At 41.3% G+C, this 16,267-nt stretch overlaps 2 protein-coding genes across 2 annotated transcripts; both read right to left on the bottom strand.

Moving 5' to 3' along the window:
- Nucleotides 1-3,195: 3,195 nt before the first annotated feature.
- On the bottom strand, nucleotides 3,196-8,643 carry LOC139480295 (uncharacterized). Its single transcript, XM_071263347.1, has 6 exons — nucleotides 8,554-8,643; nucleotides 7,494-7,614; nucleotides 6,402-6,634; nucleotides 5,800-6,072; nucleotides 4,955-5,002; nucleotides 3,196-3,963 (listed from the first exon to the last, which is right to left on the bottom strand). The coding sequence occupies exons 2-5, from the start codon at nucleotides 7,576-7,578 to the stop codon at nucleotides 4,964-4,966; spliced, it is 630 nt and encodes a 209-aa protein (XP_071119448.1). The 5' UTR covers nucleotides 7,579-7,614; nucleotides 8,554-8,643; the 3' UTR covers nucleotides 3,196-3,963; nucleotides 4,955-4,963.
- A 492-nt stretch (nucleotides 8,644-9,135) lies between these two features.
- LOC139479302 (apolipophorins-like) lies at nucleotides 9,136-10,779 on the bottom strand. Its single transcript, XM_071262163.1, has 3 exons — nucleotides 10,690-10,779; nucleotides 10,341-10,586; nucleotides 9,136-9,423 (listed from the first exon to the last, which is right to left on the bottom strand). The coding sequence occupies exons 1-3, from the start codon at nucleotides 10,777-10,779 to the stop codon at nucleotides 9,136-9,138; spliced, it is 624 nt and encodes a 207-aa protein (XP_071118264.1).
- Nucleotides 10,780-16,267: the final 5,488 nt, after the last annotated feature.

Here is a 16,267-nt window from a genome sequence, read left to right as displayed (position 1 = left end):
ATATTGAAAAACAGACTCCATGTCCCTTATGGGCCACCGTACTCGTGTTTGTTTTATTTCTGCCACGGAAACGAAACGTGACGGAAAGACGGACGGACAGCACCCATTCATACATCACCCTTCCACTTCGTGGCTGGGGATAATAACTGAAAACGTTGATTAAACTTGTCAGCATTAAATCAGCTTCAAATAATTGCATATTTCATGATATGGTTATCGACAGATATATCGTACATATATTAGATCATAATACCAATAAACACTGTGGGTTGTCCTCAAGTCAGGGTGTGACTGAAATACTGTTAACGGGCGTCTTCAAAGAATGCATTACTTAATGTGTTAGAAAAAGATCATGTTGGATCACGAATGGATGGACACCACGACTGCTTCACTCCTTTTAATATAACTAATTACCACAGCTTTTATTGAGCGCATATTTAAGACAACATGGTTAACCCAAAGTCACGTAGACCATGGAATATATATCGAATTATCCGTACTTCGAGATAACCAGTGACGACCAGGACCATAAATTAACATCGTCTGTAACAACGAATGGAGTTGGCATTAACGATTTTACACTTAGTCTGTATAAATACGCTCTCAATACAGGCTGTTGGTCTTGGTCATTCGTCAACAGTAACAATCAACGCGGAAATCAACCCTATGGGCTGATCAAGCTGTGTTTAATACAGATACTGGTTTCACTGTTGACGGTTTGGTATTGATATCACATTGCATGGGAGGTAACTCTAGTGAGAATAAGATGATAACAAGAGTATGACCGCAAACGGCGTTTTATTCTTTGGTCAGCTCAAGCGGATATATAATCCTTTGCTCAGGAGCCGAAAACTGCATAAGGGGTTTCGCAAGTGCGTTAAAACCGATAACACACTATTTAATCACTATAACCATTTTATTAGTGCGAAAAAGGGTCCAGATGAGTGTAATGACGATTTATCTGTTCTATACTGCATATATTTCAAATGCTTGGCTTTACCTTTGCTCGTGGATAGCTCCGTGGTCAAGTGGTAGAGCGTCCGCCCGAAGAGCGGAAGGTACGGGGATCGATTCCCGGCCGCGTCATACCAAAAGACGCTAAAAGATGGTACTTCTTGTTACCCTGTCTGGCGCCCGGCATTAATGGGCTAAAACATGGACTGGTCGGCTCGGAGTCAGTATACTGTGTCTGAGTGGGGTATTCATGTGCGGCATGGTATCTCAGTGTGCTAGCACTATAAATTGGCATCAGACCGGACTAGTACAAGCAGCCACACACACACACACACACACACACACACACGTGCATGCACGTCGCTATATAAGTGCAATAATCTCAGACGCGACGTTAAACCCAATTTCACCTCACCTCAACTATCCATTTTTGCTTATGATTATGTATAGAGCATATGTGCGGAGAGCGGAAGGTCGGTTGTTCCATCCCACCAAAGACTAAAAAATGGTCCTTGTTGTTACCCTGCCTGGCGCTCGGGATTGAGGGATAAAACCGGCATACATGCACGTCGCTGTATAAGTGAAATAACGTTAAACCCCCATTTCACTTCACCTCACCCTTCATGCTGATTTAATTTGATACTGCAATTCGATTTCCCAAAAAAATATTCTGATAGATATTGAATGTTAACTGTTTTAGAGATAAAACAGAGGTAAAATTACTCTTGTGATTGATCATATTCTCCTTAAATGTGAAATATGAAAATAAACATCAGTGAAAGCAACACCTGCATCACAAGTGGTATCCAAACATGTACATGGTCGATTAAACCAAATGTCCATTGCTTTGTTTCGCGTACTATCCTAGATATTATAAAAACATGTTCATAATCCTATAACGGATGTCTGTTATCCTGTTATATCCGGTCAAGTGGTAGAGCGTCCGCCCGAAGAGCGGAAGGTACGGGGTTCGATTCCCGGCCGCATCATACCAAAAGACGTTGAAGAATGGTACTTGTTGTTACCCTGTCTGAAGCTCGGCATCAAGGGGCTAAAACAAGGACTGGTCGGCTCGGAGTCTACTGTATACTGTATACTGTGTCTTGGTTGGGTATTCACGTTAAACTACGTCACTGCCTAGCACTATAAATCGGCATCAGTCAGGACTAGTACAAGCAGCCACACACACACACGTGCATGCACGTCGCTATATAAGTGCAATTATCTTGGACGCGACGTTCAACCCCATTTCACCTCACCTACCTTTACTCGTTAAATCTGTAATGTCTCTGAAATCACGAATCTCGAAACGTGGGCGTACAGTCCTTCTTCTTGAGGAAATGCGCACACCGATATCGTGACAGGCATATACAGCTATGTACGCCTTAAGGCTACATGATGATATAACATGTTGTTAATCCTGGTACAACAACACACAACTGCGGATACTCGGACATGGAATGAGTCACAGGAATGTTTTAGAATTGAATGTACATTACACGTATTTGCAAAATATGGATCACGCGTATATATGACATTTATTCGTAATTCTTACTCCAGTCTATTCATTTTTCGTGTAATTGCATTACTTGTATGGTTGATGCATGGCGAATAGAGGTGAGGTGAAATGGGGTTTAACGTCGCGTCCAAGATTATTGCACTTATATAGCGACGTGCATGCACGTGTATGGGTGTGTGGCTGCTTGTACTAGTCCGGTCTGATGCCGATTTATAGTGCTAGCACACTGAGATACCATGCCGCAGTTTAACATGAATACCCCACTCAGACACAGTATAATGACTCCGAGCCGACCAGTCCTTGTTTTAGCCCCTTAATGCCGAGCGCCAGACAGGGTAACAACAAGTACCATCTTTTAACATCTTTTGGTATGACGCGGCTGGGGATCGAACCCCGTACCTTCCGCTCTCAGGGCGGACGCTCTACCATTAGACCACGGAGGCGGTTATGGCGAAAATGTTTGGTCCTTACAACAAATGCGTTAAATTTGATTAAGCTTGATAAGCATTTTATTACATGTACATTGAATATTACATTATCGACGCTTCAGAATATTGGTTGTATACAAGCTACAGACGAAAGGCAATTATTGCATTTTTTAGCTTCATTTAAAACATGCATGTCGTGGTATAATACATTAAAGCTGCAATAGTTTTCATGTTTATAATTAAAAAACTAACAGTCTTTCTCAATTTAACAATATGGGTTTTACACACACAACATATTTTCAAATAGTTTGGCTTTAAACAATAAGCAAACAAACAACAAATAGTTTCAAATAATAATCTCTCAGTCTCCAGTCCATGTATAGTTTTATATATTTTATATTGAAACCCCCATATTGTCATATCATATTTATATCGACGGTAACTTTAAATCTTAGATTTAACAGTACTTTTTAATCCCTTCACGTGAAAGCCAGGTTATCCTAACATGTTATTTTGAAGGTGACATATTTTTTGTTTGCTTGTAAATATCAATGCCCTAAAAGCGTAACTCAATTATTATCTCCAAGTGTCATCAACAGTTTACTGACTACCTTCACTCTTGTATCTTGAAATACTCGTAATATAAAAATGTTATGTTAATCCCACGAACTGCTAGGTGGCAAGGGATGAGATAATGTTTCACTTTTATACAGTCATAATTATTCTTGATTGATGAAAATCAATACGAAAAGGATACTGATGATAGATATATGATTCATATATATGCTTGTACGTATCTTGTCGAGAACACATCAAAACACATGCTTATGATATTGTCGGAATCGTACAATAGACAATCGTCCTTATATGTTAGAAACCATCCCTATTTACTATTTAAACACATTTGACATATATAAAAAGCAAGCTTGTCTAGAATCATTAAGAATGATCATGATTGCACTATATACATTGTTCACATTGAACATTTGCTTTGGGCAATAGGAATAGGACAATGTTTCAGGAACATAGTTCTACACATCAGTTTCTTGTCAATCCACTGGGCTGAAATAGAAATATGTATAACAGTTAATTCTCGAACCATCCTTTATGAAAAAATACCATTAAATATCATATTAAATAGTCCTCAGCTTTAACGAAAGGGCTCAAAGCTTTATTCATGTTAGACATGGATTGTTGTGTGACTCATGTGTGTAGGCCTCTGTCACAGGGTGGCTTACACATAAACGTTCCGTCAAGTTGAACGATCAATTTATCTCTATCAATTTTTCTTAGCATTATAAAATGTCCCTTTTCATTGAGAATTTCTTTTTAAATAGTTGTAGTTGTCATGACTCAAATGGTAGTCAAGTGTCAACAGTAGTATTATCTTTCAATACGACCGCCTCCTTGGTCTAGTGGTAGAGCGTCCGCCCAGGGCGAGCGGACGGTCCGAGGTTCGATCCCCGGCCGCGTCATACCAACGTTAAAAGATGGTACTTGTTGTTACCCTGTCTGGCGCTCGGCATTAAGGGGCTAAAACAAGGATTGGTCGGCTCGGAGTCAGTATACTGTGTCTGAGTAGGGTATTCATGTTAAACTGCAGCATGGTATCTCAGTGTGCTAGCACTATAAATTGGCATCAGTCCGGACTAGTACAAGCAGCCACACACACACGTGCATGCACGTCGCTATATAAGTGCAATATTCTCGGACGCGACGTTAAACCCAATTTCACCTCACCTCACCTCATTTCTTAAGAGCAGACAAAGTGTGGGTATGTGTGTTTTAACACATATCAGTCAGTCGAGGAGTGGAGTAGGTAAGTGTGTTTGAACGATTATCATCGAAGGAGGAGTGGGCAGGTGTGGTTGAACACATATCGATAAGGAAGGAGTGGGTATGTGGGTTTGAACACATATCGAAAAGGAAGGAGTGGGCAGGTGTGGTTGAACACATATCGATAAGGAAGGAGTGGGTATGTGGGGTTGAACACATATCGAAAAGGAAGGAGTGGGCAGGTGTACATACATTTACATATACGCTATATACTTACATCAAACGTTCAACGTCCATTTGTTCTGTTAGACCGCCACGCCGAATACTGAAATCGAGTAACAAATAGGTATCTATTTGTCACAAAGGTAAAACAACAAAGGTATTACAATAACATTGCATGCTGATACCCGTATCTTACACATTTTGAAGTTAAGATATACCTTCTTTACTGTACGAATGATAATATTTATTCTCAAAGTGAGTGAGAAAGGTTGGCAGTGTTTCAGTTATATCACGGCATGTCAGATTGATGTGGGTGGATAGCCCACTTTTGAAGTGATGCACGTGTTAGCTTACCCTTGTGATGAAACGGATATGATACTTACAAACCAAGAAACATGACCAAGGAACAAGAATTTGAAGCCACAATCATAGTTTTCTGCAGCTGACATGCGTAAGGGATATAACTCTGTACAAAGAACTGCTGCACCTTAGACATCTGGCCAACATCTCAGAGGTGTGATGAGGTGAAATGATTTTTGCACTATATAGCGATGTGCATGCATGTGTATGCGTGCTTCCGTGCGTGCCAGCGCGTGTGTGTTTGAGAGAGAGTGGCTGCTTGTACTACCCCGAATTAATGATGGTTTTATAACACTAAACCACTGAGATATCATGCCACAGTTTTACATGGATACCCTACTTAGACACACTATATGTACTCCGAGCCGACCTTTAATGCCGAGCGGAAAGCAGGGTAACGAGCAAGTGCAGTCTTTTAACGTCTTTTGGTATGAAGTGGCCGCGGATCGAATCCCCGATTTGGCAGACGGTCTATCCACTAGACTATGGATGTTGTCCCGTCTCTTCTACAATGTATTAACATCAATGATTTTGACGTACTTTCTTGTACCATCTCTTGAGAGAAGTCCTGTCTGGGATGTATTTGCTGACCGTTGTTTTTGCATTCTGGACATAAGGCTGGACATCTGGTAATCTGTCCAGAGACCGAAGGGGTATTGGCAGGCATAATTCTATCTGGATCTCTCCACGTTCTGGGTCCCAGACAGTGATTTTGGGGTTGTACATTGTGAGAGCATCACGCGTGAAGTTCGTGAACTCCTGCTTGACAAGGTCCGGGATCTTGTGCAGGTGCTTCTCAAGGATGGTTCCGCCCTTTGTATATCACAAACAAACCCAATATTGCAAAAGGTATAGTTATGCAACCCCATGATAAACACTATTTCAATAAGAATACAACATTTCTGCTGAAGGATGAGAACAGACACCTGTTTGGATTTCAGTGTACAGCTGTTCGAAACGGTCAAATAACACTACAACTGTAAATCTCGATCACAAAAAACATATTATACTGTAGACATGAAACAGGGACAAGTGGTCACGAAGTATAAAAAGTTGTTTGTACAGAATTCGAAGATTCCCGAATACGTGCAACACATTTGTAGCTACACGAGGCTGTTTACGCACCTATGAAAAATACTTACTTCTTCATATACTTTGTTAGTGAAAGAGAACAGCATCTGTAAATCGCTTCGTTGCTCAGCATTTATCAGATGAGAACAAATCATGTCTCCCGAATTCATGAGCATATCTTTGAAGCTGCCGTACGTCTTCACTGTGGTACTGTAGAGGCGATCCATGTAGGGAGCTATAGCATTAGATATCTCAAGTTTGCTGTCTACGATGTGTGGTAGGTCCATGATCGTGTTTGCTGTCGCTGTGAATACACATGCAAGGTTTCGTTAATATTATGTAATATATTTAGTCAATGAGGCTTCATTGTTAATAACAATCCACCTACAATGAGCAGAGGCTGCAATAGCAAGGTTAGGGTAGCAAATGCCAAATCAACAAGACTCGCCGCAAACTATTTTGCATTACGGTGTCCACAGTGTATGGTGGATTCAATCCCAAAGAACGCATTGTAGGGATCTTTTTTATCACTACAATTATTTCGTGCTTTGGTCGAGGCTACAGCTAGTATAGTGGCGGCTAGTTTTCAAATCATCGTCCGCTCCGATTACCTCCATGTTTACACCTATATCTGACAAGACCAAGTGTAACCTTTTCGTTTTATATCACACATGGAATTTGCAGTAACTTTCTGTGGTGCTGTGCCCTTGTTGACAAATTGTAATATCAAAAGTCATGTCACCAGCCGAGATTGCAAAAGGGGCGTAGATGTGAGATCCATAACGAATGTTCTTCACAAAGTTTCGATGTTCCTTTGTGCATATTAATATTGCTTACGCAAATATTAGCTTGTTTTCATAATAATTTTACATCCTCTTTATTTTTAACCAGAACTCAACACGGGTCTGTCACTTAAGTCAATCTGCACGGGTGTTCAAATCTGTTGCCTCACTTGCAAGCTCTCAGAGGGGCGGGGCCAAGGGATGTTACGTGGCACTGCGTATTATATCAAGATCCTGTTAATTCAATTCGTTAATTAAAATTAATTTGTGAAATATTGATATTCCAAATCTCTCATTGCAGAAGCCTTGTATCTGAAAAATAAAATCCTGTTTAGCTACAAATGGAAGACCCATATTGACAGTATTGTATGACATCTTTACCAGTTGCTTTCTTTTGCACAATATTGTAGTGGTGCTGACAGATGTCCCACATGTTTCGGATCAGGTCATCTAAACTTGATATCATCTCTACAGCATCTTCAACTGTTGTGTCTACCTTCTCCTGAAAACAAGCAAATCGCGAATGGTCCATTTTCAAGACGACAAGGACGAACATCTTGTGCTGATAATGTGAAATTAATAGTTTTATTTCTGGTAATAAGGGGCCGAGCATTTGTAATTCGGGGAGATGGGGGTGGGGGTGGTTGATGTCAGGGTATGGATTAAATCGATAAAAATAAATTATGACTAACAATCTGACTAACATTATTATGCTTCATGCCGTTGAAATAAAATAGATATATGTCTGCCACAAAAATTACATTGCTGCATCGTATTTTCCTTTAATAAAGAATAAGGTTCATAGTTTTAGATAGCTGAAAATATATAATCTTAATACAATATATACGGGCATCAACCGGAAACCAAATTAAAACACATGGCTCTTGGTATAAAACAAACCCGGGACGCAAAAGACTACATGTTTCCCTCGTGATACTGCTACAACTTATAATTTTCCATAGCTTAAACTGGTGTTATTTGAATTCACTTTCTTTGTGTGAGAGGAAATGTTTACTGACGTTGAACAAACACATTTCTGCAAGATACCTTTGCAAGGACAACCCAGTCGTTCAAGAGGTGGTCATAGAACTCTTTCACATTCAAGTCATTGGCATTCTGTATGTGTTCTGTCATTGATCTAGTTCATCGAATGAATCTTCTGAAAAGAATCTTTACAAGGTGATCGTTGATCACCGCACCCGGCAATATTCCAGTTGTATGACAGCTGGAGATAAATAATCGAGTCAGGACCAGATAATCCTTTGATCGATATTGTGAGCAACGATCCACGCTGTCGGAGTACAACGACAGGCAATCAACCAAGATCCATTAGGTCGCCTCTTATGACCGGTATACGTTGATGGGGACCCATTCTAACCTGGAAACACTACGGACGAAGAATTAAATGTTCTTAGGAATTGGTAATTGCTCTTGTACTTACTCTGCCGATTCAGAATAGTCTCCCATGTCTGCCATGTAGAACTCATTACGTTTGTACATGCTCCTGATATCCCTCCTGATAGAGTCAAGCTGTTTCTCTATGATAGCCATTTCTGACTCCAGCAGGTCTAGGTAGGGAGACAGTTCCTCCTTAGTGGTCTGTGCAATCCGATGGTACTTGCTTGACAATTCCTCTCCCATAGACTCGTACACAGAGTCTAAAGTGGTCTTTGTATTTTGTCCATTCCTTTCCACTACCCTAGTCAAGTAAACCTGTTATACACAAATCATTCTTATTAGCGAGATTATATAGCGCCTTTACACGTATGTAGTTTTCAATATGTTCACTTACGTAAGCACTTTAAAACGTTCCTGTGTTTCATACCTGAACATCGGCGATCATCTGTGGTCTCCAGGATATCCTGGCATGGAGAAGAGATGATGTGTTGAGTCTGAGGGCAACTACACTGTCAGATACTCTATTTGACTCCTCCCGATGATAAACCTCAGCCTGCATGGCACTTGAGTTCATATATCTGGCATTTACATGAAGTATCCTCCCAGGATTATCTATTCCAGGAAATTATTCCCCAGGTGTTGACGTTGTGTGTAAAAGACTTGTTTCCTCTGCAGAGCTAAAACTAGAAGAGCAATCATCTTGTCTTGTGGTAACACCAGATATCCGAGTCTTGTAGTTAAGTTTCTGAAGGACTTTGGTGGTGGCACCGCTGGTGGCCCTGGAGAAAGGTCTGAATGTGTGGGTCTCCCGGATGAGCGCACTCTTGAGGAGTCCATTCTTGTCCAGTTCTTGTTCACATTCGTGTGTACTCTTCATGAAGGGCAGAGACTGGATCTCTGAAGGAACTCTGTACTGCATGCCATGGATGGAACTGTGATAACCATTACGATCAGTGCAACCAAGGAGATCTTTTGTTTTTTTATTGTGGTAGAAAACCAGCCTCGAATCACTTTGTAGTCGGTATGACATTCACCCGTGACATCCCTCTGTAAATACGTAAGTCTTTATTAGGGATGTACTATATATATTTGAATTAGTTGATGTACTGCATTTGGTCCATACGTTCAAATATCAAGAATTCACGCTGATACTATGGATAGTTGTCAAATAATGCCTAAAATGACAAAATAATGATAATCACCACCTTTAATCATGCCCCGTTATCATCATCATCGTTATCTTCATTATCAACCGTCCTTGTGTGTGTTTGTGTGTGCGTGTGTGTGTGCGTGTGCGTGTGCGTGTGCGTGTGTGCGTGTGTGCGTGCGTGCGTGCGTGCTGTGTGCGTGCGTGCGTGCGTGCTGTGTGCGTGCGTGCTGTGTGCGTGCGTGCGTGCGTGCGTGCGTGTGTGTGTGTGAATTACTAATGTACTTCTATTGAACATGTATCCGTCGTACTATCGGTTGTGAGTTCAAATATAAAAAAATCTACGATGATAAAACTTTGACTATGGATGACTGTCAAATAATGATTTAAAATGACAAAATATTGATAGTCGACACCTCTAGGAAGTACTAGTGCTGATTAGTTTGTTGCCACATTATCATCATAATCGTCGTCATCTTCATCATCAACCGTCTTTAAACTTCTAACACAATATGACAATCATCTTAACCCATGAATGTGGACGCATTAGGTCGTGACTTCATTCTGAGAGACTCCACCATAAACATTTCTTGAAATAATACATACATCTCTGACCATGCTATGAGCAACTATTTTGTTTGTTGTCAAATAACACCACATTTTCATTTCATTGACATATTTACTTCAAAGACGCTCTGATCTCGATCCAGGCTATCCATACTGTTCTGGACAGCAGTGAGAAGACCTCTCTTGATGTTGAGAGCCCACGTGGTTTCACCCTCAGCTGGACACAGCTCCTCTACCACGCCATCTTGGAAAGAGAACCGAAGTGGAGATCGTTCCAGATTCCTCTTGAATTCCCCAGTTTCGTCAGCATTTTCCATTGGGTCAGTAGAGGGATCAGATCGGTACACTTTGACATCGCGGAGCTGCGGAATGGACATGCAAAAAATGTTCAATCGTTACTGTTTTGAACTTTTGTATGATGTGTTTTATGTTGTAATGTATATTTGTTATGCACAAGTTACTTACCCTAAGAGCCATTTCACACTTCGACAGCACCTCGATTTCCGCAATTGCTCGGAAACCAAGAGACGCTCGATTGCTTGTAGCTCCCTCCATGGACGTCTACGTCTGAACGTTGTAATCGGACACATACGTCGTCCCGGGGACGTATTTGAATTTAGAAGTGCCTGGCGATAGATAAAGCTACTGCAACTATTTTCTTTAACTGATGAATAGGAACAGCTAATGGAGGCTTAAGAGCACGGATGGCCCTGTTCTCTAACTCACCTTTGCAGATTCATGTTCCGAAGTTCGGTAGCATTTCGAGTTCGGGGATCCATGTTAAACCGCGGCATTACATTTCAGGAAGCGAGCACTATAAAACTGGCATTGTCTGGACGAGGACAAGCAGCTACACACATCCATATGCATGCACGTTGCTACATAAGTGAACTAATCTTGAACTGTATGTGACACCCTATTTCACCTCATCACTCCAATCAAGTTGTGAATAAAACAATTAAATACATTACGACTTAAAATGCCTTAAGAAAGAATATGAACTAGAGGATGATTTGCTGTGCACAGTGAGACCCGATTTAGTCCGGAAATCCTGCCTCCTGAACGAGCTCTGTAGGGAGCGTCTATACTAACTATCAATTACTCGACATTTTATTGTGTTTATCACATACCTTCTCTGTTTTCAAGTGTATGAGGTAAAGCTAGGCCGTATAACCTAGCAGGCCTCCCAAAAGAATAACACGTCAACTCACCTGTGCATATTCTGGCACATTTCCCGAATCCTTTTGCTCGCTGATTGAAGATTGTACCTTTAAACAAACATGACAAACTTTCATTTTAATCCACACTTACTTCAACAAGCAACTGCATTTTGGTATTCGACAGACAACTATTTGCTTTGAAAAACGGACAAGTAATTGTTCAGAAACATACAAGTAACTTATACGTACAAGTAATTGTTCTGACAGGTACAAATATATGGAAACGCTTTGAAGCGTATATTCGATTAGGCATGAGATAATCAAACACAACATTTTGGTCGTAGGGGTTCGAATGTTGATTTGTTTGGTGATGGACTTGAGCACAAAAACACATCTTTTGATTATGCGTTTTCAGAGTGCTTCAATCTACATGAATTTGTCATGATTGTTCACAAAATATAAGGTGTGGTTGGTGTTGGAGAGGGGTGGTAAGGGGTCGCGTCAAATCAACAAAATGAAGTTAATTAGAACGTGACTATTACGTATTTTGAAGCTGGCAGCAACACGGTAAGGTCTAGATTTCTGACAGCGACTCGAACGCTGATAATGATAGGTTCATATCTCTCAGTGGCGGTTATCGTGCTGCCGTATCTCTTGTATCAAACACGTGCTCGCAGTATGAAAATACACAGTGACAAGCAATATTTAAATCTCATGGAAATGAGATTACAAGCATCATTGATCTTCCTTTACATATCAAATATTGACATTATCGAATATAGCACCATATGTAATTTGCCTACCTAACCAGTAGCTCATAACGTGTTTTTTATGATATGCATTCACAATTGTGAAAGTGTTATAAAGAGTCATTTTACTATGTCTCGTATGATACATGTATATGTACCATAAATGTCTTAACCTATCCTAGAATTTAATTTCAAAACACATATATGTGACATCTCTGATGTGATAAATACACGGAACCTGCCCGATATAATAAATACACGTAACCTGTAGGATGTGATATAAACATGTAACCTGTCTCATGTGATATGAGATAAACATGTACCCTGTATGATGAGACAAATACACGTAACCTGTCTGATGTGATACAAACATTTATCATATAATGGGTTGGTTTCTCGGCAGGATAAAGCCAGCGGATAAAAACGATATCCGTTTGGGTCATATGCGGATAGAGATGCAAATATCAAAGTATCAAGTAGGACTACTTTCACTGTTTATAAAAAAACATGGCGTCGCCCACGTCATTCGGCGATCGAGTCAGAATCAACCATCGGGAATCTGGATAAACTACAGGGATAATTGCCATCATTATCAAAAGAACAGTCTAATATACTGAAAATCAGTGTCTAACTGTGACGTAGCTTTGGAGATATAAATTTCGAAACAATTTTGCGAGGGCACGAGGCCTAGCCAAGCGGGATCAGTAGCCATATCTGTGCTTGTAGACCTCTGCGGCTTGAAACCTTCTCCACAAATTAAAATAGTTGGATTTTGCCTAAATATGTTTGAATTGTTTCGTTTTGTCGCTGTCTGTACATCTGACTACACCTCTTAACGTTATAACAGGACAGACCGACTGTCAACAACGACTGACCGTGGCCGTGACGCCTCATAGACTAGGGTTAGAGTAGCTTCCCTCTGACAAAGGGCAGTTACTCTAGCGGACAGGCCGATGGATTGCCGCGAAAGGCAATTAAAAACAACTGTTGTTTTGCGTATTTGTTGCTTCGCCATTGTATAAGAAACAGATTTCAGCTGGAACTATATTGGCTACTGTCACTGTCCGACTGACACATCACTTACCCTGTGACGTAATAAATATTAATGCACGCATTTCAGGAAAACTCGCAATGTTTCGGTAATATGTTTGTGATAACCTCTATGTAACCTGTCTCCTGTGATATGAGACAAACATGTACCCTGTATGATGAGACAAATACACGTAACCTGTCTGATGTGATACAAACATGTAACCTGTCTGATGTGATACAAAGATGTAACCCGTGTGATGTGATATAAACATTTGAACTGTCTGATGCTATACAAACATGTAACCTGTCTGATGTGATATAAACATTTGAACTGTCTGATGCGATACAAACATGTAACCTGTGTGATGTGATACAAACATGTAACCTGTCTGAGGTGAAACACACATTTAACCTGTCTGATGTGATACAAACATGTAACCTGTCTGATGTGATATAAACATTTGAACTGTCTGATGTGATACAAACATGTAACCTGTCTGATGTGACACACACATGTAAACTGTAGGATATGATACAAACATGTAAACTGTAGGATGTGATACAAACATGTAACCTGTCTGATGCGATACAAACATGTAACCTGTCTGATGTGATACAAACATTTGAACTGTCTGATGTGATACAAACATGTAACCTGTCTGAGGTGATACACACATGTAACCTGTCTGATGTGATATAAAGATTTGAACTGTCTGATGTGATACAAACATGTAACCTGTCTGAGGTGATACACAAATGTAAACTGTAGGATATGATACAAACATGTAAACTGTAGGATGTGATACAAACATGTAACGTATCTGATGTGACACACACATGTAAACTGTACGATGTGATACACACATGTAAACTGTACGATGTGATACAAACATGTAACCCTCTCATGTATAACAACCACGTGTAACCTATCTGATGTGATACACACCGTAAAACATTTAACTTGCCTGGTGTGATAAATACATGTAACCCATCTGATGTGATACACATCTGATGTGATGCCCGAGTTCGATTTCTCACTTTGGTAATATGTCTTGATATTGCTGGGATATTGCTAAAAGTGGCGACAAATTAAGCTGAAATCAAAATGGCAGTCGAGTCAACCATGTTTGCAAATGTGTGGAGAAGCTCAACTCGCATCATGCTCAGATTTATATGGCATTTTGGCCTGATGTCGCCAGACACGACCATGCCTATCAAGGAAGTGCAAAGTGAATCGTAACTCATCTGAAAACATGACACGAGACCAGCAAAGGTTATCCCAGTTTTGACGCTGTGACCACCATTGACGTCTTTTGGCACTATGACGATTTGTAAGGGGTGGCACCAGACGTGACCGTCGAGCATGGAGATGAGCAGCATGTACACGTATTTGGCAGCCAATGCCTGCCGTAAAAGGCGACTATGCTTGTCGTAACATGTCACTGTCGTGATCCTGTGGTCAGGCTCGCTAACTTGGTAAATACATGTCATCTTATCCCAATTGCGTTGTTCGATGCTCGTTGTGTTAATCATTGGATTGTCTGGTATAGATTCGATTATTCACAGGCCGACGTCATATAGCTGGAATATTGCTGAGTGCGACGTTAAACAACAAACAAACTCATCGTTTCATGTGTGAGCTGTTTGAGCTCGATTTCGTAGAGCCTGGTTTCTGATCAGTCGATCGTCGTTGACCTGGGACGCCCTGAACGGGTTCGATCGTCAGCATTTTGGGTTTGTTGCAATTGGTACCACGGTTTCACAGACTGAGAAACATTGAACGTATTGACCACTGCACTCTGATCATCTGCCAGTTTCCAGCATGCCAATATCCCGCATCGCTACTTCATACACAAACAAAAACAATTAATTAAATGAAATAAATCACAACTGTATGACAGGCAGAACCAATAAGATTGAGACCGCCTCCGTGGTCTAGTGGATAGCGCCCGAAGGGCGGAAGGTCGTGGGTTTGATCCCCGGCCGCGTCATACCAAAAGACGTTTAAAGATGGTACTTGTTATTACCCTGCCTGGCGCTCAGCATTAATGGGCTAAAACAAGGACTCTTCGGATTGAGTATACTGTGTCTGAGTGGGGTATTTCAGGGTAACTGCGGCATGGTATCTCAGTTGGCTTGCACTATAAAATCGGCATTAATCCAGAATAGAACACACACACACACACACACACACACACACACACACACACACACACACACACACACACACACACACACACACACACACACACACACACACACACACACACACACACACACGTGCACACACGTGCACACACACACACGTGCACACATGCACGTCGCGCCGTTAAACCGAAGTGAGGGTGTCGGTGTGGGTGGGGGGTGGGATCGGGGAGGTGTATTGTGGGGTGTGTAGGGGTGGGTGCGTATGTGTGTGTGTGTGTGTGTGTGTGTGTGTGTGTGTGTGTGTGTGTGTGTGTGTGTGTGTGTGTGTGTGTGTGTGTGTGTGTGTGTGTGTGTGTGAGGGTCTGTGTGTGTGTGCGCGCGCGTGCGTGCGTGCGTGCGTGCGTGTGGGCGGGCGGGCGGGCGTGCGTGCGGGCGTGCGTGCGTGTGTGTGTGTTTGTGCGCGCGTGTGTGTGTGTGTGTGCCTTGCCACATCCTGACTCTCCTAAGTTATTTCGTTTTCCTGATTTCATTTGAATCGGCCGTTACTCTTGGGTTTAACTTATTTAAAACGTAAATCTATTGCAGGACAGATCTACATTTCAGAATACAACGACACTTCTTTCACTCGAACTTCGCTTACTGGAACGCTATTTACTCTATATATCGGGTAAGACGTAAGACTATGTTTGCCCCGGTATAGGTCAATATCATCACTCCACTGTCCAATATCATGGATAACTCGTTATACTGTCCATTATCCCAGGACCCCGGTCTACGAGTTGTCGCGGTATCTAAATGTACAAAGTCTTGTACTGAGGAATGAGAACTGACCAACCTACCGGCCAGTGCTCCCATAACCAGGATCGCCAAAACGCAAATCTTTCTGAGAAGCAATGTTCAGGCCAGTGTAACGCTACAGGTGCATGGCTCGCGTTTGTGCAAATGAAGGTGTCG

Source organism: Haliotis cracherodii, unplaced genomic scaffold, assembly GCF_022045235.1.
Source record: "Haliotis cracherodii isolate W230 unplaced genomic scaffold, xgHalCrac1.p SCAF_4, whole genome shotgun sequence".
NCBI classification, from domain to species: Eukaryota; Metazoa; Mollusca; class Gastropoda; order Lepetellida; family Haliotidae; genus Haliotis; species Haliotis cracherodii.
The sequence above is the reverse complement of the archived record's forward strand: the minus strand, read 5'-3'. Positions and strand labels throughout refer to the sequence as shown.

Coding starts and splice junctions, on each gene's coding strand:
- LOC139480295 (XM_071263347.1), bottom strand. CDS start 7,578: ATGATATCAAGTTTAGATGACCTGATCCGAAACATGTGGGACATCTGT. Junction 6,635..7,493: donor TGTGCAAAAGAAAGCAACTG/GTAAAGATGTCA, acceptor GTGTATTCACAG/CGACAGCAAACACGATCATG. Junction 6,073..6,401: donor CTAACAAAGTATATGAAGAA/GTAAGTATTTTT, acceptor TGATATACAAAG/GGCGGAACCATCCTTGAGAA.
- LOC139479302 (XM_071262163.1), bottom strand. CDS start 10,779: ATGGAGGGAGCTACAAGCAATCGAGCGTCTCTTGGTTTCCGAGCAATT. Junction 10,587..10,689: donor AGTGTGAAATGGCTCTTAGG/GTAAGTAACTTG, acceptor TCCATTCCGCAG/CTCCGCGATGTCAAAGTGTA. Junction 9,424..10,340: donor GAGATCAGAGCGTCTTTGAA/GTAAATATGTCA, acceptor CATGGCATGCAG/TACAGAGTTCCTTCAGAGAT.